The sequence below is a fragment of the Chelonus insularis genome, unplaced genomic scaffold, assembly GCF_013357705.1.
Source record: "Chelonus insularis isolate UGA/USDA-ARS -01 unplaced genomic scaffold, ASM1335770v1 contig_88_pilon, whole genome shotgun sequence".
NCBI lineage: Eukaryota > Metazoa > Arthropoda > Insecta > Hymenoptera > Braconidae > Chelonus > Chelonus insularis.
In genome coordinates, this window is record NW_023276776.1 from 1,995,566 (window position 1) to 2,023,271 (window position 27,706).

At 27.9% G+C, this 27,706-nt stretch overlaps 3 protein-coding genes across 12 annotated transcripts; all 3 read right to left on the minus strand.

Annotated features, from left to right (window-relative positions):
• Nucleotides 1-2,319: 2,319 nt before the first annotated feature.
• Nucleotides 2,320-9,560, minus strand: twz (BTB/POZ domain-containing protein twz). Of its 9 annotated transcripts, XM_035091256.1 has the most exons (6): nt 7,819-8,236; nt 7,007-7,152; nt 5,768-5,851; nt 5,380-5,595; nt 2,999-3,204; nt 2,320-2,915 (listed from the first exon to the last, which is right to left on the minus strand). In XM_035091256.1, exons 2-6 carry the CDS (start codon nt 7,114-7,116, stop codon nt 2,449-2,451), a joined length of 1,083 nt encoding a protein of 360 aa, XP_034947147.1. In that variant the 5' UTR covers nt 7,117-7,152; nt 7,819-8,236; the 3' UTR covers nt 2,320-2,448. The 9 variants fall into 9 exon arrangements, with proteins under 9 accessions (XP_034947147.1, XP_034947153.1, XP_034947150.1 ...); XM_035091262.1 differs by lacking the exons at nt 7,007-7,152; nt 7,819-8,236 and adding an exon at nt 9,229-9,560 and having other exon boundaries at nt 5,380-5,583; XM_035091259.1 differs by lacking the exons at nt 7,007-7,152; nt 7,819-8,236 and adding an exon at nt 9,229-9,560.
• A 4,579-nt stretch (nt 9,561-14,139) lies between these two features.
• LOC118071832 (U-scoloptoxin(19)-Sm1a) lies at nt 14,140-15,439 on the minus strand. The gene is made up of 3 exons (XM_035091266.1): nt 15,297-15,439; nt 15,105-15,215; nt 14,140-14,985 (listed from the first exon to the last, which is right to left on the minus strand). Exons 1-3 carry the CDS (start codon nt 15,352-15,354, stop codon nt 14,861-14,863), a joined length of 294 nt encoding a protein of 97 aa, XP_034947157.1. The 5' UTR covers nt 15,355-15,439; the 3' UTR covers nt 14,140-14,860.
• A 2,088-nt stretch (nt 15,440-17,527) lies between these two features.
• Nucleotides 17,528-24,375, minus strand: mav (maverick). 2 transcript variants are annotated; one of them, XM_035091254.1, is made up of 4 exons: nt 24,054-24,375; nt 23,369-23,956; nt 21,147-21,264; nt 17,528-19,249 (listed from the first exon to the last, which is right to left on the minus strand). In XM_035091254.1, the coding sequence occupies exons 2-4, from the start codon at nt 23,777-23,779 to the stop codon at nt 18,477-18,479; spliced, it is 1,302 nt and encodes a 433-aa protein (XP_034947145.1). In that variant the 5' UTR covers nt 23,780-23,956; nt 24,054-24,375; the 3' UTR covers nt 17,528-18,476. The 2 variants fall into 2 exon arrangements, with proteins under 2 accessions (XP_034947145.1, XP_034947146.1); XM_035091255.1 differs by lacking the exon at nt 24,054-24,375 and having other exon boundaries at nt 23,369-24,045.
• Between the last annotated feature and the right edge of the window lie 3,331 nt (nt 24,376-27,706).

Here is a 27,706-nt window from a genome sequence, read left to right on the forward strand (position 1 = left end):
TTGTATGTGACCAATACTTTTGGACATGTGCTAAATAATAATTTAAACATAATATTTCTTTTATTAATTTTTTAAACATAGAAGTAGTAAAATGTATTTTTGCAAAATAAATAGTAAATAGTGAGTAAATGAATAAAACATTGAATGAATGAAAGAATGACTCTTAAAAGATTTGTAAAGAACAAAGAGCAATGTCCCAAAAGTACGGTGTAATTTGTAAAATATATTACTAATGTCACATATAAATAAAAAAAAAAAAAATAATGAAATACAAAAAAATTTAATATAGATAACTTTCACATTGATAAAACAGTATATTGCTACGCGATTATTCTTCACTCTTATACGAAATTGTTATTACTACTAATATACATATTATGTTATAATTAACATTTAGAATGTTTATAAATCATAAAATCAAATGTTAAATTTTTATTAAAAAAAAAAAAATTAATTCATTGATGAGAAGAAAAAAAAAATATCAATAATGCATTCAATATAAACCTATCATTTTTCAATGTCATTTTTACAATCATCAAATTTATTTACAAATTACAATAATATTTTTAAGTTTATTTAAAACTAATCAATTTTAATTATTATTTATAAATCTATTCGATAAAATCTATGGTAATGAATTTTTATTTTGTAAAAAATTTTCCTCTATATCATTGTGAAGATTAATCGTAGTATTTTTTTTGTATTCTTGAAAATAATAATAATCAAATAATTTCAAGATGTTATGTTATCATACATAAAATAATTGTTTGTATAGCTAATTGTACAGTACGGATGATAACAAAAAAAACAAAAAAAGGTAAAAATAATCATGAATGAAAAGAAAAATTACACAAATGAGAATTATTTTGAAATTGTTTATCTCCATTCTAGTTTCTGATAATTAATTCAATTCGAACAAGATATTCTTGTACGAGACAATCATTAATCTTTATTAAGTACCACAATATCAATCAATTGATTAGTATTGTCGTAAAGCGCAATTTATTTCTTGTATTTCATCTGTATATAATAGGTATTAATTATATTCAATAATTATCAAGTGTATTAAAGTAAATATTATTGTATATATATCTATATATATATATATATATATATATATATACATATATATATATATATAGCGTGGAAAGAATTAAATAAGTGTTAATTAATATTGGAGAAATTTCTCCTTAACTGCCACACAATAGTGGAATTAATAGATAATAATTCAGGTAAAATAAAATAAAAATAATGGCATAACTGTTTTGGTACAGTATGATATTTTTACAAATTGTATAGATTAAGTTTCATTAATTAAGAAAAATAATAAAAATACGACCAAAAGTTTTACCAAATCCTGCCTTCTTGACATTCTAGGGGTTATATAATTTTTACAATAAAAAAAAAAAAATAGTTTTCGTTTGGACGTTTATATAAAAATAAAATAAGATACTTAAATTACGCGTTAATTGTACATAAATAAAATAAAAAATTTTCAACGTTTAAAATTTTTATACCAATAAGGAAAATTATTTTATTTTAAATACTATATATGTAATTCATTTTAAATACTATTTCTTTTAATTTATTTTTTTTTTTTTAACATAAAATTTAAAAAACTGCCTCGGAGGTATATGCCCAAGGCGATTGCACGTGTCGAGTATTGAAGACTGGGGTTGGTTAACGCCTAAAGCAATCCAGAAATGGAATATAATCAGCTAGGCGCTTTACTTGGTGGGTTTTCGAGGGATGACAGCCTGCAGCTAGTTCACCCCTCAGGCTCTACGGATATTGAGTTCATGGTAACCATGGTTACTTGCCAAAGGCTTGAACATTTGTTCGCTTCATCCCTTATTCGTGTGGTTACGTTATCAATATAGTAAGCTTCACCTGAATCCTTATTACACCTTTGTTGATTAGAATAATTTTTATATCTTTGTGTTTAACTTAACTCTGCTGTATTTAATGTTTTAATCGTCTTCCATATCTTAATAATTTCCCAATAGGAAAAATTCTTCTATTTTATTTATAATAGTAATAATAAATTAAAAAAAGATAATTATAATTGATGGGTGAAATAAATAATGATGCTATTTAGAATATTTATACTTAAATATATTAAATGTTTTATGAACATTGTTATCATACACAATTGATATTCTAATTAATATTTACATGGAATTAAAATTAAATATAAATATAGTAAGTATATTATGAATATAATAAAATTGAAATCGAAAAGAAAGACAGATTTTCGGAGAAATAAAAATATGAGAGAATAAAGTAGATATTAAAATGAAACTTAGATATGTATTTGGATTTTTTCAATTTTATCACTTAACTTGGCTAATTTCTAAGTCTTTTTTTTTATTTAAACTTTTATTTCTAGATAATTTGTTAAAGATAATTTTAAAAATTTTCAATACTATTATTTATAAAATTAGCCTGTCAAGTATTACTTCCTTGGCGTACAAACAGATATTCTGAAAATTGCTGACTTTCAACACCTCCACCATTGCTTGCTACCACTCGAAAACCAGCATTTAACAGCCTAGTGATGGCTTGTACGGAATTAAGTTTACAATAACCATTGAGAGGAAAACGAATGACATGTCGGGTGTCTTGTTGATGCCATGCAACACTAGAACGAGCATCAATAACTGCCTGTGTGGTTTCTGGAAATACTTCATCAACTAAAGCACGTCCACCTGATAACATGACACGTTCTCCAAGATCAGGACTTACATGAAGAGCTAAACATTCAAATGTTGGTGTTGCTCTTTTGTCAGTGTCTCGACAAGGTGGTGTTTCTGCTCCACCTCTGTTTGATAAAGTTGATAGAGGATTTGATGATTGAATTGTTATTCCGTTTTTAATTCGTTCTTTCTTAAGTTGTTCTATTTGTCTGCACATTGCTGTTAATAATTTAAATAAAGAATTATTAATTAACTGTATAAATTATTTAATAATTATCTTATTGATTAACATTTACACTTACGGGTAATATCAAAGTATCTAGCTTCTTCTAATAAAAGATCAAGATCAGCGAAATTATCAGGAATTAGTAGCCGTGAATTTCTCATGAAATTTAAAATATGTCTAAACATCCCTCCATCTCGGTCAATAAAGTAATGTTGTTTCAAAGAATCCAGCATAATAGGTATACTGCCATTGAACAGTTTTGCCAATTTTGATTCTGGATACCTGGAAAAGTATAATAAAGTTCGTAAAAATTTTTTATTAATAATTGAATTTGTCAAGTCAAAAAGGCAGGTGATCAAGATGATATTGGCACCTGCTCGAGTCTACTTTTAGCCTTAGGCTTTCTATGAAATTCAGCTGTTTATTCACCAACATTTCAATGACCTTCTCTTTCTTTTTTAATCACATTGCCACACAACCGCCCTGAGCTTCAATCTTTATATTAGTCTCGGAACAGGGACACATACTTTAGTCTTGAAGATAGATAATCCCTCAAATTATATAATCATCATTTTATTTTTCATATCATATAATTAAATGAATATTCATAATTTGAGCATTGATGCCCACCCAACTAACTTCCGGCATCCTTAAATGTTATTACTACTGATAGTGCATTACGATAACGCTTCACATTACAATCCTCTATTATTTTCGTGAAAGTTGGTGTAATGAATATACTCAACAAGTAATAAAAATATTCAAGTTTACCTTACTGACTTTCTTCAATCATTTATTCATAATTATTATCATCATAATTTTTTCATATTTATTTAATTGCCGGAAGACAGAGTATAATATTATTATTTATTCCAATTTGTCATGCAAATAAGTGGTGTTGTCGAAAAAATCGATGTATCGATTGTAATCGAATCAACAACTGTAAAATTGTAAAACAATCGATATTGTGATCTGATTTCGATAACGCTAATTACAAGATGGATTCTTGAGATGAAAAATGTTAAATAGTGATTATAAAATTGAAAGTTTGATATTTTTCGAGTGAGTAATGTTAATAACTGAACGATTAAGTAAATAAAACAATATATATAATGAGAGGTATAAGTGAAGCCGAAAATTCAGTGGAGAATTCTCAAGAGATGGCTGGAGGCTTGAAGCAAGGTCGTATATATGGCATTTTACATATAATAGAAGTAAGGATGGTGCAACGAGTCGTTATAAGGTGAGTGCGTTATATGGCGTCATGCGAATGAAGTAGAGAGTACACATGAGTAAAGAGCGTAGAAGATGACTTGGGGGTGGTTGGGAAGCGGCATTGGTAAACTTGTGAGGGAGAGAAATGGAAAAAGAGACTAAAAATAAGAGAGTGGGAAGAGGTAAAAAAGGGATGTATATATCTACCTATCCGTAGCTCTAGGCAAGTTCCCATACCTTCTTCCCGTGATAACGTATAATAACGACGACCGCGCTAGCCTCAAGATGTTCGACTTCGCGAGATACCGCAGGGTAAATTTAGAGACTTTCGTGGTGCAAAAGTAAAGAGATGGCTTTTTAAAATATTTCTTTAATCGACAGTATAGGAGGGAACGTTGAAATACTGACAGTCAAGGGAATACTATACATCAGAAAAAGAATAAGATAAAAAAAAAAAAGAAAAAGAAAGAAAGAGAGAGCATAAACGAGACCGGGGGCGGAGGACGAGAACCGTGATTACCTCAGGGTAATCTTAGCTAAGGTCCCAACCCGGGTCAGATCTGTTCTTGCTATGGGAAAACGCTAAACGATCGGCTCACATCACTCACAATCCGCTCTGCTTTCGTATTAATGTATGTATGTATAGATATCTATGGATTGAATTGAGTATTATACCAACATAAATTAAACACTAACGTGTAATTGAATCAAATATTATTCAACTATCTATTTATGTGTTACATTCACTTGATTTCTGCTATTTCTTTATAAGAGTGAAGATGCAACAAATAGAAAATTTATAATAACTATCCATAGGCGTTATTGAAATTCATATTATTTATACAGGTAAGTAAGATTTTATTTTATTTTAATAATTACAGATCTTGTGGATTGAATTTTTATGAGCTTCTAGCAAAACTTTCAACTAAATAATACGGTCAACGACACGTAATGAGGGAGGAAGGTGCAATAAAGCGTGAAAGAATCAAGTGAGAGAGCAAGTTTTCCATCAAGACTTATTTGCATCGTTTTAAAATGGTATTCAATTTATTTGTTCATCATTATTGTAGATTTACTCTTAAGAGAAGTCATATTTTATTCAAAAATTGCAATTAAAACTTGATAAAAAAATTTTTTATTCTGTATTTATTGCTATTGTTTTAATTATCAGCATGAATTTTAATGAGAATAATTGATTTTTAGATTAAATAAAAATGTAATAATATTACGTGATAATCTTACTTTGTAAGAGTTTCCAATGAAGATGTATAAATTGTTCCACCAACATCAATATGAACTGGTGCTGTATATCTTGATGCAGCAGCAACACAAGGAATACCGTGTATTTTTGTGTTATACGTTGGAGCAGCTGGAGTTGGTGGAGTTGGTGATGATGAATTGGACATCGTTGGTGATGTTGCTGGTGAACTGCTTGGTGACAGCAATCTGATAAAGATACTTATAACATTAGATATCATTAGATTTCCTTCCAAATTATTTCAATGAAAAAACAATTGAAAAAAAAGTGTAAATAGGAAGAAAAAATTTATCATCATTTATAAATACTATTTTGAAATAACAAAAAAAAAATCAAGTATTATTTTAAATAATTCATACTATTGAAAAGTACCTCATTTTAATTTGGGTGCTAGGAAACATACTGCGTTGCACCAACTCAGCTTTTGACTCTCTTCCATCAACATCACATTTCCGCCTGCAAAAGATGTTCAAATTAAATTTCTATTAATTTATAATTAATAATCATGATCAATACTGGTTCTAGAGATCACATTATTTATTTATTGTCTTGTTAATAGTAATATTTAATTCTTGATATGCTAATTATTTATTCTTTCTTAATATCTACTACTAAAATACACTAAAAATATCACTTGCAATTTTAATTTTCAATATTTAATTATTAATAATCAATAGTAATTTCCATGTATTTTAATCCAATCAAATTATTACATAATATTACGTCTTGAAAATTATCAATATATTTAAATTTTGAATTTCATCATTCAATTTATCTGGAATAAAGCTAAAAAATACGAATGCTTGGTGAATATATTATGATATCATTAATATAAATTAACAATTTTCATAACTCGAATTTACAATGAATGTTTGAATGTTGATCTACTTGTAGGAAGAATCATATTGTTTGAGATTTCATTTAACTATGATATAAAAATATTTTATCATATTATTTTCATTAATTATTATTATACTAATGATTATATTTATTATAAATAAGTTATTTTATTCTAAAAAAGATATAAAACTCATGTTATATTCATAATGATGTTGATATAACATTGATTTCACAAAACTCCTGTGAAAGTAATTAAACATATTTTTATGCAACAATGAGTATATTTTTTCAAAAAATTTATATTTTATTATCGTATGTATAATAATGTGAATAAATTTTTATGTTATCAAAAACTAGAGGCTTTTTTTTTTGCTTCAGATGCCCACAAGCAATTCATTGGATAATATTTTATAGATGTCTAGTGAAAAAAATCATAGGTCATTTCTTAATTATTAAATAGTTTATAAATTTGATATTAAATCTCTTTTATCATACAACAGAATAATTTCTCAATTAATACTGTTATTGAATATAATTCAATCAATAAAATAATTTATCTCAATGATTTATTATCAAACTATAATTATTCTTGTATAAACATTCATATGTTGATCATACTTGAATGATGTACTGACAAAATGAAATAGAAATCACAACTTCTTTAATATCCTTTCAAGAGGAATAGGAAAGATGAAAAAATAAGTACTGCCTTGAAAGTAGTCATTGCCTTTAGCAGTAGAGAAGTATCCCTAGCTCGACTCGTTGATCTACCTTGAGGCTTCGGTTGTTGTGGTCTTCATATCAGTACCATTGCCTTCACCACCACCATCACCACCCTCATCTCCAATGTTTTTGATTCGTAATGTAACTACACTTGCCATTACAACTTATATATTCATCTTAACTGACACATTCTTCTACGTTAGTTCATGAACATTAATAAAAAATTATTAATAATTAATTATAAACAATATAATTGATATCAAGAGATAATATTTATCAAAGGAATAATACAATTGAAGAATATTGGAATGAAAAGAATGTAATAAAGGCGTTTGCTCGGCTTTTATTTCAATATCCTGAGGACGTATATCATTAAGTAAATCTTGCATTCCTTAGTGAAATTCGTAACGCGTGACCTATGTAACCATGTCTTATGTACAACGAAGGCGGTTTAAATCTCTTTGGTTGCATACGGTGCTCCTAACATACCGAAAGTGTTGCTGGAAGAGAACAGCACAGACGCAAAGCAAAAGTAACAAGACATAACTGAGCGGGTTTGTATTTCTTCGTATCTACCTGTCATACTCTTTTATATACCACGCAATTTACGTGTCTCTCTCTCTCTCTCTCTTTCTCTCTGTCTCTCAATCTCCTTTTTTTTTATGTTTTATTCCTTTATGTTATTTTGTTCTCTTGATACTGATTTAAACATTTTTTATTTCTCTTTCATTATATCGTGTAAAAAAGAAGGAACTTAAAACTTTATCTCAGATAAAGTGGTCGAGGCACTCCCGACACGCGCCAATGCATGTCTTGCTCCATTTCATTCCTATCCATTCCCTTTTCACTACATAACTTACCTACTTATTCACTAGACAGTAACTTTGCCTTAGGTTAACTATCACCACTATCACATTTACACTATCACTAATATACTTATACTAATAAATATCTTTTATTTATTTAATATCAATATTATATTTATATTTCCATGAATTGTTGAGTTTTTTTTCATCAATTTTTTTTTTTATGTTTTAATAAAATTTCTTCAATATTTTATTAAAAATGAAGAATATTTTTTTTTTTCAAGTCAAGCAAAGATCGTGACGGTTGAATGGAACGAAATATTTGCCGGAAAATATATCCTGAAGCATGTTTCATGAATAATTTTGATTCAACGAAGACTCGTTTGCCTGAAGCAATAATGCTAGAGGCGATATGTTCTAATTACGGCAACTGCGAGTACAGAGCTCGTCCGTGCCGCAGGATAAAAGCCCCCTGGCATCTTGAATCTCCCCTTCTTCCATCTGCCCTTGGTTCAACAAAGTCTCTGGGCCTTGTAGGCATGTATGAAGGAACAAAGTTCTCTTTCTCTTCGTGCTTCTTTTTCTTCGAATAATTCGTTAATATTTTAATACATTTTTTGATTATTTTAACTTTTAGATAAAATTATAATAATAAGCGAAATAAATAATTAATAATTGATGATAGTATTGGATACCCTAATCTATTAGGATATATAAAACACGAATTGTAGATGACATTTTAGAAAACGTAACTAGTTTACAGAAAAAAAAAATAATTTTTATTATTGAATTAAATAAATTCTAGTTTTATTTGTACTTAATTATTAGACCATTTTTTTCAAAGGAAATTAGGTTATTTGATAGTTTTATAAATTTTAATTATCATTTGACATATTTATGAATTAATAAATGAAAGAATAATGATTGAATTAATTTATCAGCACACAGGTTATATTTTACGACGAGTAATGTTTACTTTCCAATTTTCAGTAATTTATATGCGAGTGATAAATTGTTAGAGCTGAATATGAAACAAAACAAATTCCTTTAGTGTCAAGTTTAATTTCAATTCACTCAAATAATAAATTCCTAGAATATTTTTTCTATTATTTGGAAAATTTTATAACTTTACAATAATATTATTATTGATAGTCCTTTAAAGATGATAACAATTCATAATATTTGAAATAAAATCAACATGATCATTTCTACTCGCTAAGAAAACGCGTTATAATCCTTACTATTTTTTTCCGTGTATATGCAAGACATTTGCGAAATTTATCGTCACAGTTTAATGCTGAGAAATGAGAAAGTTTGCCAATATTTTTTTTTTTTATTTCCATTGACTTTAGAAATTTAATTTATCATATTGGCAAATATTTGTGACATAAAAAATTAAAAATTGATTGAAGTAGAATTGACAATTACCTTGATAGTATTCATAATTATTGATTTATTCATTACCTCTTTTGACAAGCGGGCTCCAGGTTGATTGACTTATTATTGTCCACTTTACAAATGAAAAAAAAAAATAATAATAATATGCAAAAAGTGAATTTTCACCGAAATATTTAAATGAACTTATTCGTTTTAATCATTCGTATGCACTTTATAATATTTAATTACTGTTATGCAAAGTATTAATTGATTTATATAATCAATTATTTAATTATAGTTATTGAGAGGTACATTAATTAATTGATTAATAAATTAATTAATAAGTTATACTCGACACTATTACCACGTGGGTAAAAACACGTGGTATAAGAACTATGAAATGCTCTGCTTCACAGTCTGTCAATGACTGAAGTATATTCGCGGGCAGAATAAGCGCACGCGCAATTGGTATCCCCTTTCCAGTTTCTTTACCAAAACACAGGAACAAGAGAACATGAAAAAAAAAGGTGCAAGTGAAAGGAGAGGGTATTGCATATAAGAAATAAAATATTTTATTCAAACGAGGGTTAATAATAATCATTTGCATCATTTTTTTTTTTTTTTTTGTAATTTCACGTACAAAAACCTTTATTTATATTAATTGAATAATCCTTGACAATTATTTAAAAAAAATGCACGATATTTAATTCAAAAAATATTTCTTTATTACATGAAAAAAAGAATTATTATATTAACAATATTATTAATTGAATTAAATCAATTATTTATTTTAAATATTTTATATTAAATTATTTAATAAATTTTCTCACTGATTACTTGATAAATATAGCATTAAAATAAAATAAGAATAATTATGCAAATATTGAAAGCTAATTCTTTATTAGTAATATTTAGAGTAAAAAAATGTTGAAAAAAAAAAAAATAACGGAGTCATAAAGTGCATGTGGTTGGAAAAATTGGCACTGGAGGGTCCTTGATACCATTGGCCATTGGAAATAATGGTACAGGATTGTAAAATACAAGGGAGAGATGAGTACGAGAGAAAGAAGAGAGAAGGGAATATAAAGGGAACCGAGGGACTAGTTGGGAGAGTCATGGAGTATACTGTCGTACTGGAGGTATGCCTCTAAGCGCAAACGGCCACGGCCGACAACATCGTTCCAGGATTGCTCCAGGCACTTCCAAACCCAACCCGAATACGATGCATCTCGCATATATAAACGTCCGGCTTACTCAGAGACATAGTGACGTGTGTTTATGCCTCAAAAAAATATATATTTTGTCTTTACTGTTTTAAATATCGTTTGTATGTGTGTAAGTGGTAAAACTGTTTTGAGTCAGACAAATGATTATTTTTAAATATCCTTCTCATTGCATATTCCCCATTATATAAAATATATTTAATTTATTTATTATCCAATATAAAATGAATATTTAAGTAGATTTTTATAAGTAATAAATAATAATTAATAAAAAAAGTGTCTGTTTTTTTTCTATTAAAAGTGAAATGTATATTAGAAGGATATTTTAATGATTTTATTGACATGTAAATCATTCTAATTGAACATGATGAAATGAACGTTATAGTCTGAGTGTAATACTATTCACGATGGCCAAAGGGTTGAATTGACGGCGTTTATGTATATGTGTGTATCTGTATATAGTTGACAGGCGGCGTAGTTCAAGGGTTCCCGGGGGGCGTTAAGCCACAATGTAACGAGAGAAGAATCCAAGTGAATAGCCGTTGGCATCACATATTTTAGAAGTTGCATTTCTTTTCCCTTTTCTCTACCTTTACAATATACTACCTTGGCTTTCGTCCACTGAAGCCGAAGAACGTGTCTTTCAAGCGGGTCGCGTCAGCCCTTGGGCATTTACCTCCTACCATAAAGCACATCGGGAGGATATTGAAGATAGGTAAAAAGTACACGAGAATTAGTGAAAAAGTTTGTGGTGTGCTGATAAATGATCTGAATGTCAATGAATTGAATGAATAGGATAACGTAATTGCTGACATTTGGTAAAAAGTCGTGGTCCCACGATTACAAAGAATCTACAAGAATATCTGAAATAACCTCAAGGCTTTTGATACTCTCAAGTCTTCTCTTATGGAATACCTATCATCGTTCAATCGAACTTCCCGTAAGTCCGTGCTTGCTCTTGGCAATATTTCTTTCTCTCCTTTCTCCCCTTATATTTTCATGATGCTTTGCAATATAGCCGCGCAAATAATTCCGATTAGATCACGGAAAAATATAACCAGCTGTAATGTGACTTTTTTAAAGCTCAATTACAGTAGTAACAGCAGCTACGAATTAGCCTAGAGGAATTATTCTAGATCATAACTAATGAGAACGGAAATTCTTCAATACCTATAATTTTACTATACATCGACTATGACTAGGTGCGATCATTCTTCCGCAAAGAATATTCAGCTTCAGGTCCTTTCTTTCCTTTTTTGTTATACATTTAAATATATAGATATATAGCTTGAATCAAAAGCCACTCTCTTTCATCCTCGATTCGCTCGAGTTCCATTGGCGTTTTCGACCCGACCCCTGTGCATCGATATATGTTTAACCTTTTTCAACATTACATTAACGGAAAAGGACGCCATCTAGTAGTGTAACCATATATACACCAGTGATTGGTGGTGGGGATTGTGAACCAATCACCCACGCAAGCGAATGTAAATTACCAGAGGCTGTGAATCATTTTGTGAAGAGACTGCGCAGCGAGAATAAATGCTTTAGGCTACTTTACCCCAGTCTTGCACTTACATAAGAAGAAAATATACCAATATATATACACACGTGTATGTTAAAAGAGAAGAAAAGGGATGGAAGAGCTGTGAGAAAGGCAAAGACTGCCGTAAATGGCCGTGGGACGCGCTTTAAGTTTCAACTCCCACCTCATCAACATATTAACCTGCAAATAATCATCATACATTTCAAATACTGATTACAGGTCATCTAAATCATCGATATTCATCTTTCTCTCCTTTTTTATATCAACAATACCTCCATGTATTATCAGTTGATTTTTTATGGAATATTATTGTTGCATTTCTAGTGTGAGTAATTTCTTTAGGCTGTCTGTAGTATGTAAAGAAAAAAATGTGAATGATAAAATTTTTCGATATTTTTTGAGCGGCTCCGTAAAGTCTACATACATACGGATATATCCTTAGGCGACTCGTGAAGATCGTGCGCGCGAGCAAGATCGGCTCGTGGCTGTGGAGGCGTCATGCAGAGCATCTCGAATGCCAAACAATATAAAAGAGAAACACCAGAGAAAGCTTAAGAGAAGGCGGTAGAGAAAAAAGCACACCACAGTAACGTATTATCATAAATATTTACAAAATATCACAAAGGTTATCTTCAAGAATTTTCTCGTTATATTTGCGAGTGAGAATCAAATGAAATTTAAAATAGATCGAATTAACAAAATGCACAGAAAAATTATTATGGATTTGTAATAGTAAATTCTGTTACGGGTTTGTTGTATAAGACAGAAGAAAAAAAATTCCCCATTAACTTGAGATTAAAAATGCTATCAATCATAGTAAAAAGTCCTAACATACTTTTCTTCATGCATTTTTATTTTTCTTAACAATGTTTGGTACGTGGATTAAATATTTGTTTGTTAATTAAAAAAAAATTATTTAAATTAAATATGGCTGCATAGAATTGTTGATAATTAATAAGTTATTAATGATAACTTATAGACTTTGAAGAATAACAGGAAGAAAGTGAGGGAGTTGGAGAAAATAATTGTGACTCCAAAATGAAAGAGACCTCACTAGGTTAATAAGTTAATACAAATTATTGTAAGACTTTTTATTGTGGTTTATAATATTTTCAAGTTCAGGTCAATGGGAAATTTTTCCTTGAGAGTTTTTACTATGGGCCACAGTATAAAGTATTACACGAAGAGAAGTTTTTCATTAAATCATTAATATTTGGGTTGTCGTAAGTAATTTTTTTACTAAGACACCTTTTAAGTCTCAAGTTTATTTACGACAACCCAAAATTCACTGTTGAACAGAGATATTTTTACTTATAAATTTTGAAAAGTGGGCTTGCCACTTTTTGCACTTAGATTTAGTGAAAAAATTCTCTTCATGTACAAGTACGAACTGGTCCAACATTATTACATCTCATAGTAAAATTTTGTTTGAATCTGTAGAGAAAAAAAGGATAATATTCTTTTCGTGTTGTTATAGATGTATTGTTGATGAAATGTAAATGACAATTTGATTTGAAGCAAAATGTATACATCTCAGGGGTCTAGTGTGGAATGATCTCAATACTTTGGAGTGGTCGGTGCGTTCATTAATATTTCATTTGGTGCTTATCGTTCTCCACGACGGTTTAGTCGGCCTTAGGGCATCGTTACTGACTCTGTGAGCGTCGAAGAGGGCCTTGGTCGGCTGTTAGCTGGCGGCGCCAGGCACAGCATTGTCTCGTTCATGTCCCAGGCACCGTATCTCTCCCCTTTTCTCCTCTATATCTTTCCACTCTTCGCATCTGGATTCCCTGGAGCAATGACAACCCCTAAACCCGCATACCCCTTGCCAAGTAAATCTGAACCCGCGCGATATCTCCGGCCGTTTCCGTACCCGCAGCGACCAACCTCGTCCCTATCCTCCGGCGTTTTCTTTCCCACTTGATCCTCGAGCCTCTCTAGCTACATTTCTCTCTATGGCATCCTTCTGAGCACAGCATTATTCCTGCTTCGCTCTAGGCTACTCAAATGGCTCTACCTCGCGTCTGCCTGCATTGCCCCAGGTCATATTCTTTTCTCTGTTTCTTCTTCTTCATCATCATCTTTTTATTTTTCTCTTTTTTTTATAACATTTAATAGCTTCCAATTTCTATCATAAAAAGTCATGCAAAGAAATTATTCTACAGTGACATTTTTTATTATTTATTACATATTTTCTACATGTGCAAAAAATATTTGGGTTACATGTTAGTAGTGACATTATAGATTATATTGAATAATAATGTAAGGGTATGAGAGAAGATACGTTAAATAAGTCAGTTAACACTCTCCTGAGTGAAGCAATTGATGAAAAAATTTGCGAGTATTTTAATGTGAATAAAGTGATATTTGGTTTATCTTTTTAAAGAGTGCAAGGTTGAAAGTGAAGTAAGGTGTGTTGATTGTAGTCTGTATTTAGCATAGTGTCTGTTCAAAAGGTCCTATTCCCCTGTAGAAAGGAATACATTTTTATTTTTTAAAATTAATAAAATATAACGTCTATACAATGATTTTAATAAAATGTACATGTACATCAATTAGCCTAATTTGTGTTGAATACAATCATAACAATTATTATTATATTTTATTAAATAATTTAAATATTGTTTATTATTTCCTGTAAAATTTGTTTATCATGGAAATGAGACCTTTTGAACAGACACTCCTCATATGATCTATGGAAAATACAAAAGTTCATATAAGCATGTAATGAATATAATTAACATTATTTAAGTTACATGTTTTTATTAGAATTTAGCTAATTACAAGTTGGCTAATTTCTATTGCAAAATTTTTATTTAATATTATATTATTCTTTCTCACTATGAGTATTCAAAATTGACATTCAGTAATGTTTTCTTTTGATACCGTTTATGTCTTTTATTTAATTGCTTATCATATTTTATTGATGCTTCTTTCAAGAATGTTTTTATTAAACCAATACACAACAATGAGTTCCAGCTTGACAATCAATAACATCTCTTATCAGTTGAGGATTGCAACTCGACATACATTCACCTCCATGGTGTCTACAATGAGTTCTCGATTCTGCTTTTACTGGAAAAAGTTTTAATTATATATTTGAGTGCAGTTACAAATGATATATCTAACAAAGTTAACTCGTTCGTGGATGATTCAAAACAAAAATATTCCAATGTTAATTATCATTTACTTACAAACTGAACAACAAATTCTAGAAGGACCACATTCTAGAGGAGTATTCATTTTATAATCACATTTATCAGAAGTTACACAATTTTCTGGAGGACATGCTTCATTTTCAATAGCTGCAATTAATATTTAAATTTTTATTAATTTATTATTTTTTTTTTTTATTATTTAATAAGTGATAATATTATCTTACTTACCAGAAGAGTAACAAAGACTAATGAATGAAATAGTTATTAAAAAAATCCAACACTTCATTGTTATTTATCAGTACTTTTCTTTTTGCCACAAAAACAATACTCAAATGAACACAATTTTTTGCGCTTCAGCATTATATAAATGAATGAGTGTGTGTGTGTGAGCGTTGCCGATAAGATATTACACATACATAAACTAATTGTTAAAACAGGTTGTGTATTATTTAGTCAGATGAGACTTTGAATTATCAATAAACGTTAAATATTATGTAGCATACAATGTTTAGAATATAAAAAATGCTGGTAGGAGAATGATACACATTTATTTTAAATCAATTCTTTTTTTTTCCATCACTCTTTGGCATCACTATAATGATTGATTTCTTTCAAAATTTTATTGACAATCTGGAGGACTTAATTATAAATTATTCAAAAAAATATTTCATCTTGATTAATAATTTTAATTATAATATTTTCATGTTTTGTTTGAATTTGTTTGAATCTGGATTTTTTATTTATTACTTATGGTAATTGAATAAAATAATTTATATTATTATTTGAATATCTCTTGACAGTTAGAATGGAACTAGTGATAATTGTTAATTATGAAACGGATAACAGGTTGATGTCTAAAAACAAATGTCAAAGTAAACTAATTTATTAAAATTTACAATTTCCTACAAAAACCGGAAATATTTATTAGTCGATATGCATAATGTGATTGCAAATGAAATTATACATAATTTAGTCTATCAAGTTGGTTAACATGAAAATATATTGTTAAAAAAACAAGGTAATAAGGTTTTGTTATGAATAAATAAATAATGATTATCTTGATTGTCAATCAATTTCTAAGAGTCAAGAATCTTTTCGATCGTACTTGATAGCCCTTTGGCGACGGGGTAGTTCTTTGAACAAACGAAAAAGAAAAGCAGAAAAAGGGATAACGTTAGGAGTTCAAAAGGTTGAGAGACTTGGTAGATTATTTCGTGTGAGCACAAACTCGTTTGGTTCCTTCAAGCATCTCCGTAAATATGGATGGAATCGATCTTGAGACTTTTTCAAAGTTGTCTTTAACTTATTATTATCAAGTCATTCTTTCACGAAAAATAAATGTAATCTTGGTAACTGTTTGGAATAAAAATAATTAAATTCTGTATGACTTATCTAAAGTGAAATTTTTTTGCTGCGGGTACCTGCAAAAATTTTTTTTCGTTAAATTGAGTAATTTGATGATTTAATTTTAAAATTGTTGCTTGGAATAATTGAAATACTTCAATTCTATCTATTTTATTATCATAGGATAATATTTTTTATCGATCACGAAAATAATAAAAAAAATCACTTACAGATAGTTTTTTATTATTTTTCAAAAATACTTTGTGATAAATATTTCTTTTAAAAGTATTATAAATAAGTAGAAAATTCGTCAGGAAATTTAATGTCAGACAGTGAATGGCAATCCAATGCAGGATCGAAACAGACTATTTTCTATCCTTGTCTTGATTTACCTCTTATTTATATTTATCTGAAGCGGATGAATGTGAGAAAATTCAAATTTAGCATTTTTGGAGCAACATATGAACAAAATTATTTTTTTGAAATTTAAATTGGCTATTAATCTGATGGTAATAGTTGATGCTTAATGGATAATTTGTTTGAATATTTTACTGATTGTTGGTAAAGTAAAATGTTTAATCATCTTTAGTGGTTGGCAAATAAAATTACTACAGTGATTTATATTATTTACTGTAATTAACACTGTTTATTATTTTCTTTATCACAAAAAACGATGAAAAAAAAATAATCTTTCAAGCGAACATAATATTATTTATATTTTTTATCAATTATATAACAAATATTTAAGAATAAATATGTTTATTTATCATACATTTAATAATAAAACAAGTCTAAAATTTTTCCATTTATAAATGATACATTTAAATAAAATTGAGTAATTATTACGGTCAAATTACCAATCTGCAGCATAATTGAAGGAATAATAAATTCAATTTCATTATAAAATGAATTTTATTAGAAAAAAGTAATAGTTATTATTAATGAGGCATATAATGTTGATAAGTCTTGCTTTACAAATAATTACGAGGTTTTAAATATAAATATCAATTAATTCAAGGAATTAAAATAATAATAAAACACTATACAACCTCAGATGATATAAAGTTGGTAGGAAAGTAAATAAACGAGATCGAAATTTCAGTCAAACTCTAAATTTACCATCCTCAAATATGAGATTCTTAAATTAAACAACTGATTATTCAAAACAAAAATCATCTTTTTAATTTACAAAATTTAATAATAAATTGAACAAAAAATGATATGTTCATTAACTCATATAATTGACTTTTCAAAATTATTGACACCTCTTTTATTTTAACATCCTAATCATAACGATAATAATAATAATAATCATAATCATAATAATGATAGTATAAAAACGCAACAATTCTAATATTTTCCTACATACAAATATTATCGAAACAAAATTTTACAATTTTACTTAAAAACGTACAACATCAGTATAAACATACATCATCAATAAATAATAATAATAATAAATACACATGTGATATTATACATGAACAAATGATTTAGAATGTTAAATATATCAATTTCCCTTCTTCTCTGCTCTCTCTCTCTTTCTCTCTATCTACCTAACTCTCTGCATATGCATTTATAAAACAAATGGTCAACATAGTAATAAGTTATATTAAAATTATATAAATAATTACAATAATCGCAATCTGCATGACAAAAAATTTCAACTATTTTTGTAATGCTTTTATAAATAAAAAAGAAAACAACTTCAAATATTGTACATCAAATGTTGCACCATTGCCTGTCATTATACGCTAATGTGTTAGTTACTTATTTCTAAACATATGAGAGAGTAATAATGTGCTTTACAACCATTTAATTAATTAATACAAGTCAGTGTAATGATTAATAATAGTTTAGTAAATTTATGAATAATAAAAATAATAATAGATGAAAATTACATGTGGAAGGTTCAAGTTCCATATTTAATATCACAGTCATGAGAAACTTAAAAAAAGAAACAATTATATTGATACAAAGAAAAAAGGTTGGACTTGGTTTACCTACATACAAAATCTTTGGTAAAGTAAATAATAAAATGAAAAAATTTTTTATTCTAATTCCTTATGAACACGCACATTCCAATACCCTCATATTTTTCCAACTTGATACTTTTAATTTTGTTGGATCATTCTCATCAAAATAAAGTATTTCCAATTCAGCTAATTTACTTGGAGCACAACATGGTCTTGGTACTTTACGTTTATCTTCTTTCCAAATGAGACTTTGAAGTAATGCATGATGATGAGCAGGATTATACCGTGGTGGACATCGTCCTTTACAATAACCAGCATCAAAATTTTTTGGCTGAACAATAAACTCAAAACCCTTGAGGTCTTTAAATATAACAGTCATCTCATGTCTACAACATTTTTTGTTATCACCACGACATTCAGTACGTCGTCCTTTATGAAGAGACATTAAATGATCAGAAGCTGATCTTCTTTTTCGAAATTCTCGAGATTCTAATGTAGTAAAAATATTTAATATTGGATTTGAAAAGATAATATTACTGTTTAATTGTAATTCAAGGCCTAGGTTATCAGCAGAACCTTCATGCCACAATGTAACCATGTCGGTAATATCTAATTCAATCCATCGAGGAGAATCAAGTCTTCGAATGTATTCCTGCGTGACAAGTTGTCTGGAAGAATTGGTGAGTTGATAAACAGTGATACCAACTAAATCTTGATAATCATTTGAACCCACAAGAAGCCTTAGATTAGCGTAATCAACAATTGAATGTTGTTCAGAAATGTCAATTGGAAAGAAAAACTTGTAGGTTATTTGACGGTCATTTTGAAAGATTTCTTGTCCTGTTGAAATTGAAGTTTGCTCTGTAAAAGAAAGATAAAATAAAATAATATTTACAACATGTTTAAAATATCGAGAATATAAAATAGCTATTGAATTAGAAAATGTTTAATATCAGAAAGTAACGCGTGGGATTGAAATTCTGGGAATTTGCAATATTTACATTCGGCTAAGGAATAACGATGATTCGCGTCTCATGGAATGAGATTACGGGGGAGTATTGATGAGGAGCTTTAAGTTATCTGTAAGCGAAATCGTCTTTGATACAAATCAAATAGTTTGAGCTTGGTACTAGAAACTTTTATCACATGGTATTCGATTAAAAATAGACGCCAACTGGTGGCGCCTTCCCACGCATTTGACGTTAAGCGCCGCGTGGGATAAGATTTGTACTCAAATATTACCTTGTTTTTAAGTCAATTCTAATATACCTTTTAATATATCTTTTATTTTTTTTATTTCGTTTGTTTTGCCTTTTTATTGTACTTCAAAGAAATGTTATAAAATAACAGGTACTGTTATAAATAAATAAAATAACAGTTGTCAGTATATTATTTTAACGATGCCGGAAGTTGAAATAGTGACAATATGACACACTAATATTTCGGCGTCCTTGCTCTCTTACAAACCGAGCAAATAATTTCAAATTGACTTGAAAAGATGATAAAATATCTCACCGGACGTATGACAAATCGTCTTCCATTTCTTCTTATTGCATTTGTAAACCTGTCGTTCAACATTCCATCATCGTTATGCTTAACGGAATGTCTATGTCGTAACATAAATACCGCAATATTTATTAACGTACTCACATACTAATTATTAACATTAATTTAATTAAAGTAACGATCTATGATTTTTTATTTTTCGTTATCTTGAATTTTTAAATAAACTATTTGCATTCAATAAAATATTTGAAAAAAATGAAATAATTTTAAGTATATATTTTTATAAATTAATATTTGAAAGAGTAATAATGATAATCTTGTGAAAAGTTATAAATAGCAAAAAGCAGAGGTAAAATAGAAGACAATATAAAAACTTTGATAAGACGCGGAAAATTGTTGAAAGAAATTGAGGTCGCGAGACTTCGTTCGATTATAAACATGGTTGAGAAAACGGGCACCGGAAACAGGCCCCAACGCTTGACCCCGCGAGTCTGAATCTTCTGGTACATCATTTGGAATGGTACACAGAATATCCGGAGATCAACGACAATAAACCGGATGCACGACATTATAATTTACTCGCCTCCACATATAAATATTGCCAGGATAGTTAAAAAAGTCTTTTCTTTAGCTCAAAACTGAAGAAATTTGTTATTTTTAATGCATTGATCAATTAATTATTTTTTTTTTTTTTCCTTGTAATCGATACTTTTAATTCATTATATTTGTAGATGACATTAATTAAAGATAAACCCAAACAAATTACTCAACAGTCCATGAAATCAATGTCGTATGAAATTAAAAGTGAAATTTTGTTTTTAATTTATTTATTAATTATAGTTAAAAGTAAATTGTTAAAAGTTGAAATTAATTGGTCCCTATATGTAAACAAATATAGATATATTTTTTTAAAAATTGTATAAAATATATTTAAAATATAATTATTTGGTCAAATCTTGTATAATAAAATGTATAGAAATATAATTAAATATTTTTTTATATTTAATTATACAAGATTTGACTAAACAAATATATTTTAATGTATTTGAATATATTTTATAAAATATAAGGTAGGTTACGTTATGATACTAAATTTAATACAAATGAAAATAAATGATATTAATAAGTTAATTTTTATTTGAAATAAATACTATTGTTTTAATGAAATATTCAAGATGTAAATGGTCTAGTCATGACAGTGTTATTTAAAACACCAACTATGTAAAATATCATTTAATCCATAAATAAGTACCTGAAGCATAAAATGTATAAAGTCTTTTTTGTCTTCGATCTTCAGGTGCTCTCGACATTTGTAGTCTGTTCATGTACTCATGGTGGGCTCTTTCATACTCTGCCTGACTCACGTTTGCCTAAGACACATGAAATAAATACATTTAATGTCGAGAAAGAGAGAAACAAAAAAGAAAAAAAAAACTCTAAGAATAAATGGTAGACGAGACATCTTGTTAATTACTAAATATATGATGAAACAGAAAAATTGTGAGAGTAATGAATACATTAAGTACAATAAAAATGAAAGTGAAGAATGAATAATGATAATGATAATTATAGGGATGATGAAGACGTTAAATTGTTGACGTAAAGACGTTGACCCAGAGTCCAGGCCAAACTAATCAAGTTGGACCCTCGGGTGATTTATAAAAAGATTTACCGATTGAATTTAGCTTTCATAATTGATTTTTCTGAATGCGGAATATTTGATTGCGATTGACCTGCTTGTTGACTCTGATATTATCTCATTTAGTTGGGTCATAAAATTACATTTTTGTATTCATTTTAATTTTCATTAATTGATTATTAAAAAATAAACAACAAAATCAAATCATTCATAAATAATTATTTTAGTATCCAACTATGTTATTATTAATTAACAATTTATTTATTAATAAAAAAAAAAAAAAAAAAAAAAAAAATTTATTTAATTTTATTTTCAACTTATTATTCATAAATAATAATTTTAAAAAAAACAAAAAATTTTAATGTGTCATTAAATGTTGAAATATTGTTTGTTTTTGAAATAAACAGAATAATAATGAAAATAAATCAAAAATTGATAAAAATATTTTCTATCGAAATCTAAAATTTTTGATGAGGCTATTGAAAAATTTGGTATAAGATTTATTGCATTTTAACTATTAAAATAGCTAGAGGCAAATAGCGGCATTTGCAGTTAAATCGATGGGCGTATCTGTCTTTGATGAAAGAACTGGCATATATTTTAATGGTAATTCGTGAACCACTCTTATGAGAGATTTTTTTTTTTTTTTGCTGAAGGAAATGAACCTGCAAGTCGTAAAGGTATAAAGCACTCATGGTGGTCCCTGAGACAGCTAAAATGAGTCATTTTCATTTTTGGTTTAAGTATAAGAAACCTCAAAAGAAACATAAGAAGGAATAAAGATGAAAAAAAAAGCCATTTGCTGTGCGTCGCGACGCCTTTCTCGCATTTCTCATTCCACCTGGCGTTTGTTTAAACTCACTTAAGACTCACTTAAGACTCTGAGACATACTTGAGTTTAATCTTGAAGATTTAAATCACAGTTTTGGAGAATTTGGACGCCTTTGATATACCGCTTGGCTATAATAAGTGTCACTAGATCACCTCTTTAATCATCTTCAAATTAAATCTCTTACAAAGTCATTCAATATTATCATTATTATTATTATTTTATATTTCGTAATATACTTTTGATTCTCTGAAACTTTCCTGTTTCTCCATTTTTTATTTCTGTTTCAATCTTCCTCATATGTAAGGACCACTTTTTACTTGAACCAGGAAAGCTCGTGTTTATAAATTACACAGAAAATTAATTTACCTACACGAAGGAAATTATTACGGTAATTTTCATAGGTAAATTTACAGTAAAAAAAAATAAAAATTATTAGGTATTCAAGTAAAAATTGCCAAAAAATAGTATAAATTCCTATTTCAGTAATTTTACGGTAATTTTTACTAGTCAATTAACGGTAAAAATTACCAGCAAAAACAAATTAAAATTACTAGGTTTTTTTTCTAAACTATTTCCATTGTAAAAAATCGAGCAATTTTTAATTTTTTTTGTGAGTAATTTTTACGGTAAATTGACGAGTAAAAATGACTATAATTTTTTCTCCATGTGTGGATCAACTGTTTTTTTTTTTTTTATAAAACACCTGTTGCAGAAAACGTAAGAGATGAAATGTTCTCTAAGTATTAAAATTCAACTTATCTCTAATAAAAGTAACTATTTAATTTTGTATATCACTTAATTGATTATAAATGACGTTATTTAATGACTTTAAATTAAAAAAAAATATGTATATATAAAACTATTGTCTTATAGAGACCACCATAACTTCTGAAACCCTACTAATGTTGAGTGATGGTATTTTTATTTAGAATTTTAGTAGCATGTATGATGTATGATACGAGAAAAAGGGTGAAAGCACGTATAAGGTTGGTGTGAGAAATACCTTTGAAGGATCGGGTATCCTCTCGAGACCAAGACCCTCCACGATACTTTTTCTTATGGTCTCAAGCTCATCGTCATGAAGCAACGCATTGTCGTTGTTTCCCTCATGAGTCTCAAGGGGCTTGACTTGATAATGATGATGATGATGATGATGGTGGTGATGATGTTGGTGTTGTTGCATTCTCCTAGGAACTGCCAAAGATGGCCTGAAGAGACTAAAGACGAGGAGACTAACAAGAGTAAAGCCAGTGACGAGACTTGAAACCCTTGCACGTTGATTTACAAACCCACGCCACGTAGGGATGAATATCAAGAGACGTAAAGATGATGAACCTATACTTTTTTCACGTGTCTTCTTTTCGAGCTCTTCGTCGTTGTCTCGATTACCTGCTGAGATTAGATTCTCGCCCATAGCCAGTAAGCACGAGCGTGAGGCTATTTTAATCGCCTGTTATCCTTATTTTCTTCCTTTTTTATTTTAATTAATATCTCATTACTTTTATCATTTTCAACACAACATCTTCTCTTGCTATTGACGACTTTTGTCGGGATAAATCCGCACCGTCAAATGGATTATCTTGTCCATTAACTGAAGTAATGCAGAAAATATTTATTTTTAATTTTATTTAATTATTCATTCATTTATTTTAACAATAAAAACACTTTTAAGTAATTACTTCTTTCACCTTAAATATTTATTTCTATTTAAAATGATTATTATTTTAATTCACTGACAGTGGGTTAGATTAAAACATTCAAATGTTATTCACAATAGGTATTTAAGATAAAAATAATGACATAAATAATAATAATAATCACTTGCATTTAAATAGTGGCGCGAAATGCGCGCGCTGTCGAATAAATCCAAAGAAATACATGTTGATAAAAAGTAATCACTTTAAATTACACAGACTTAACTTTCGTAATGATAATGTTGTTTTATTTATTTATTTATTTCTGAGTTTACGTCTTATACGACTGCCGCGTGGCGACTGTTTGAGGGCATGTATGCTTGGTCGTCTTTATAATACGTCGTTACTCCCGCTCCTGCCACTGAGTGTAGGCACGAGGCACTTCTTTACCCCCGCCGGTATCCCACCCAGTCACTTTTTCTCTCTTTTTCTCACTTATTACCATTCTTATTTACTCCGTCTTCTTTCTATTACACAGGGGAAGTCCAACACTGACTCAATACTCTTGATTGTCCCATACACCCTTGTATAACATTGGCTTCAATTAGTGATTTACCTTTGTGATAATAGTAACGATTTATTGTTATGTGTGTCGATCACTTTAAGGGGATGTCCCAGTGACTCTTAAAAGGTGAAGAATTTCTTTTTTATCACCACAACCCATATTTCAACTTATCATCGATTCGATTTCGTCAAAAATTTATTTGTTATTTGGAAAAGCTTTAAGTCATTAAGAAGAAAAATCCTTCCAAGAAAGAAAATATTATTTTTAAATAATTATTCATTCATTAAAAATCTCCATTTCTCTTAATCAGTTAATTTTTAAAGAATTCATTAAAATTTTGTTATTAAAAAAAAAAAAAAAAAGCTCATAAATGATGGGATAATATTTGTTTAACATGAATATTTAAATATCTATAAAATAATTAAATTATTCATAAATATTAAATATTACTTTTGATTGTTTTTTTAAACTTTCATTAAATTTATTTATTAAATAATAAATAATAAATGAGAGAAATTTGATTGTAAAAATTTCTAAATATTGTGTAATAAAATTTGAAAAACGTCAAGTAAATAAAAGGTAATGAAGCATATAATCAATAATACAAAATATAAAAGGAGTAAAATAAACACACATATGAAAGATATATACATAGATGTGTAGTGGGAAAAATATAAAAAAAAAAAAAACGGGGTTATATGCGGCCAAGTGCGAGAAACGTGATGATTTCATACCTTTCCGGGACATTATCGATCACAAGTTTCACAGAACCGTTCAGAAAGAGTGACTAGTTACCAGGTAAAAATATTATTGTTTTTAATTTCATTTGCTTCATTTAAATTATCTCAATAAACTAGAATGAATTTTCAGAATCGCGATGTCAATACTATGTCATATTTAATACACTTCATTTCATTCCAAGTATCAACAAAAAATATATTTCATTTCAAAAATATATTAAAATATAATTAAATATATTTATATTGCCAATTATATAATTAAACTTTTTTTATATTTAATTATACAAGATTTGCTCATATAATTAAATTCTTTTGATATATATAAATATATTTTTAAAATACAAAAAATTTTAGATTAAAAATATATTAAAATATAATTAAATATATTTAATATATAATGACATATTTTTTTATATTTAATTATACAAGATTGGGCCAAATAATTAAATTCTTTTGATACATATATAAATATATTTTTAAAATACAAAATATTTCAGATTAAAAATATATTAAAATATAATTAAATATAATAACATATTTTTTTATATTCAATTATGCAAGATTTAATTGAATAATTATATTTTAATATACATTAATATATTCTTAAAATAAAATATATTTTATTTTGAAAATATATTTAAATATAATTATTCCCCCAAATATTGTATAATTAAATATAAAAAATATTTAATTAATTATATTTTTTATTAAATTAATATTATGATTTAATTAAATATTTTTTTTTTTAAATAATAATATCCTGTCAATGACATCTATTCTAATTTTTATCATTTATCAACTTTTATTAAATCATAATGTTTGTTATTATAATAAAACGAAATTTATTGATAATTTAAAATGATTATTTTTATCACAATAACATCATAAAGTGATGTTGATGTGACATTAACTATTAATTACGCAGGATACCGGTGCGTGTTACAAATCAACCAACAGGTAGTCAGGATAGTGGTTAAATTATACTTAACTGTCATGTTCTATGATCACCGTGACCAACTTACTGATTAGTCATCAATCTCGTGGATTCTCTTTTAACATGAAGTTATTTTCATGGAAGCATCGTTAATGAACCGCAGGCGTCGTTGCAAACACACAAGTGATCTTTTAAATTGACAATAACCCTACTACATCTATACACACTAGTACAATTGATAATATTATTTCATTCTTAACATACACTTTTAAAATATTGTACAAGTTGTCTAACATTAAATAACTGACTGATATTGCGCAATGAGTTAGAAAAGAGAATAAGAAATATATATATATATATTTAAGTATCACTATAATAAATTGCATTTCTTGATACGTTTTTATGTCACTTTTTTATTGTGCAAATGACTTGGCTATCATGGGGTAGTGACATACAAAAGCTGAGAAATTCCAGTAGGTGAATATCAATTTACCTTGAAAGGTGTTCTTAGAAATTAACAACACGTACACAGTAAAACTTGACGCAAGCTTTGATGATTCACTATCCCTTGTCTCCTTGAAAAAGTAGTTCAATTTGGCTAATATATTATTTCAATCTAAAAACTTCCAATTATTTCCTTTCAAATATATTTTTCATATGATTAATTATTATTTTACATCATTATTTAGTTCTGTAATAATCTAGTACAAAGTCGACCAAGCTTAATTAAACTATCTTTTTATACCATTTTGAACTTTGATAAAAGTATAGTTTTTACGTTAATCTATATGTTGACAATAATATTTTTAAAATATAAGACAAAAAAAAGGTTTGTTTTTAAATTAATTTATTTAAAAATATTTATCAAATTTATTGTATAGATATATAATTGATTTATATTATCATTTAATGTTAACTAAAAATTAATAATCATTATCTCTTTATTGATCCAATGTGTTGTATAATATTACAACATTTAATAATATAATTGACGATGAAGATTGGCCATCACAAGCAGTAGATTATAACTGATATAGTTATGCAGTACGATGACTAAGTGTTTTTCTCATCGTGTGATTTATTTACTCTCTTCATTAATAATTGTTTAATTTCATTTTCAGGTTATTTCCTAGTGATTAATATCAATAATATGATATAATTATTTACGTAATTCAGAATAAATACTTTGGAATTGCAAACTACTATTTATATTTCCTATCACGATCACTTATTTATTTATTTACTTTATATTCATTAAAAATTAAATTAATTTAATAATATAGGATAAATAATAGAAAATTTTTTTTTCCAGCTTGTCATGGTTTTTACCAATGCAATTTTATTACATTGCCGGAAGTGAATAATAATAATAGTGCAATTACCTGAAATGGGAGAAAAAAATGTGGATACATCTTGAAATTGAGTGGTAAATTTATGTATATATGTGTGTGTATGTATTTTAGGTGAG

What these genes read in the sequence shown, in the direction of transcription:
- twz (XM_035091256.1), bottom strand. Translation starts at nt 7,116, where the DNA reads ATGGCAAGTGTAGTTACATTACGAATCAAAAACATTGGAGATGAGGGT. An exon ending in TCATTGGAAACTCTTACAAA is followed by an intron (nt 3,205 to 5,379) that starts GTAAGATTATCA and finishes ATACTTTTCCAG; the next exon opens with GTATCCAGAATCAAAATTGG. An exon ending in TAGATACTTTGATATTACCC is followed by an intron (nt 2,916 to 2,998) that starts GTAAGTGTAAAT and finishes AATTATTAACAG; the next exon opens with CAATGTGCAGACAAATAGAA.
- LOC118071832 (XM_035091266.1), bottom strand. Translation starts at nt 15,354, where the DNA reads ATGAAGTGTTGGATTTTTTTAATAACTATTTCATTCATTAGTCTTTGT. An exon ending in TAGTCTTTGTTACTCTTCTG is followed by an intron (nt 15,216 to 15,296) that starts GTAAGTAAGATA and finishes TATTAATTGCAG; the next exon opens with CTATTGAAAATGAAGCATGT. An exon ending in TAGAATTTGTTGTTCAGTTT is followed by an intron (nt 14,986 to 15,104) that starts GTAAGTAAATGA and finishes AACTTTTTCCAG; the next exon opens with TAAAAGCAGAATCGAGAACT.
- mav (XM_035091254.1), bottom strand. Translation starts at nt 23,779, where the DNA reads ATGGGCGAGAATCTAATCTCAGCAGGTAATCGAGACAACGACGAAGAG. An exon ending in GGATACCCGATCCTTCAAAG is followed by an intron (nt 21,265 to 23,368) that starts GTATTTCTCACA and finishes CATGTGTCTTAG; the next exon opens with GCAAACGTGAGTCAGGCAGA. An exon ending in TTATACATTTTATGCTTCAG is followed by an intron (nt 19,250 to 21,146) that starts GTACTTATTTAT and finishes TTTCTTTTACAG; the next exon opens with AGCAAACTTCAATTTCAACA.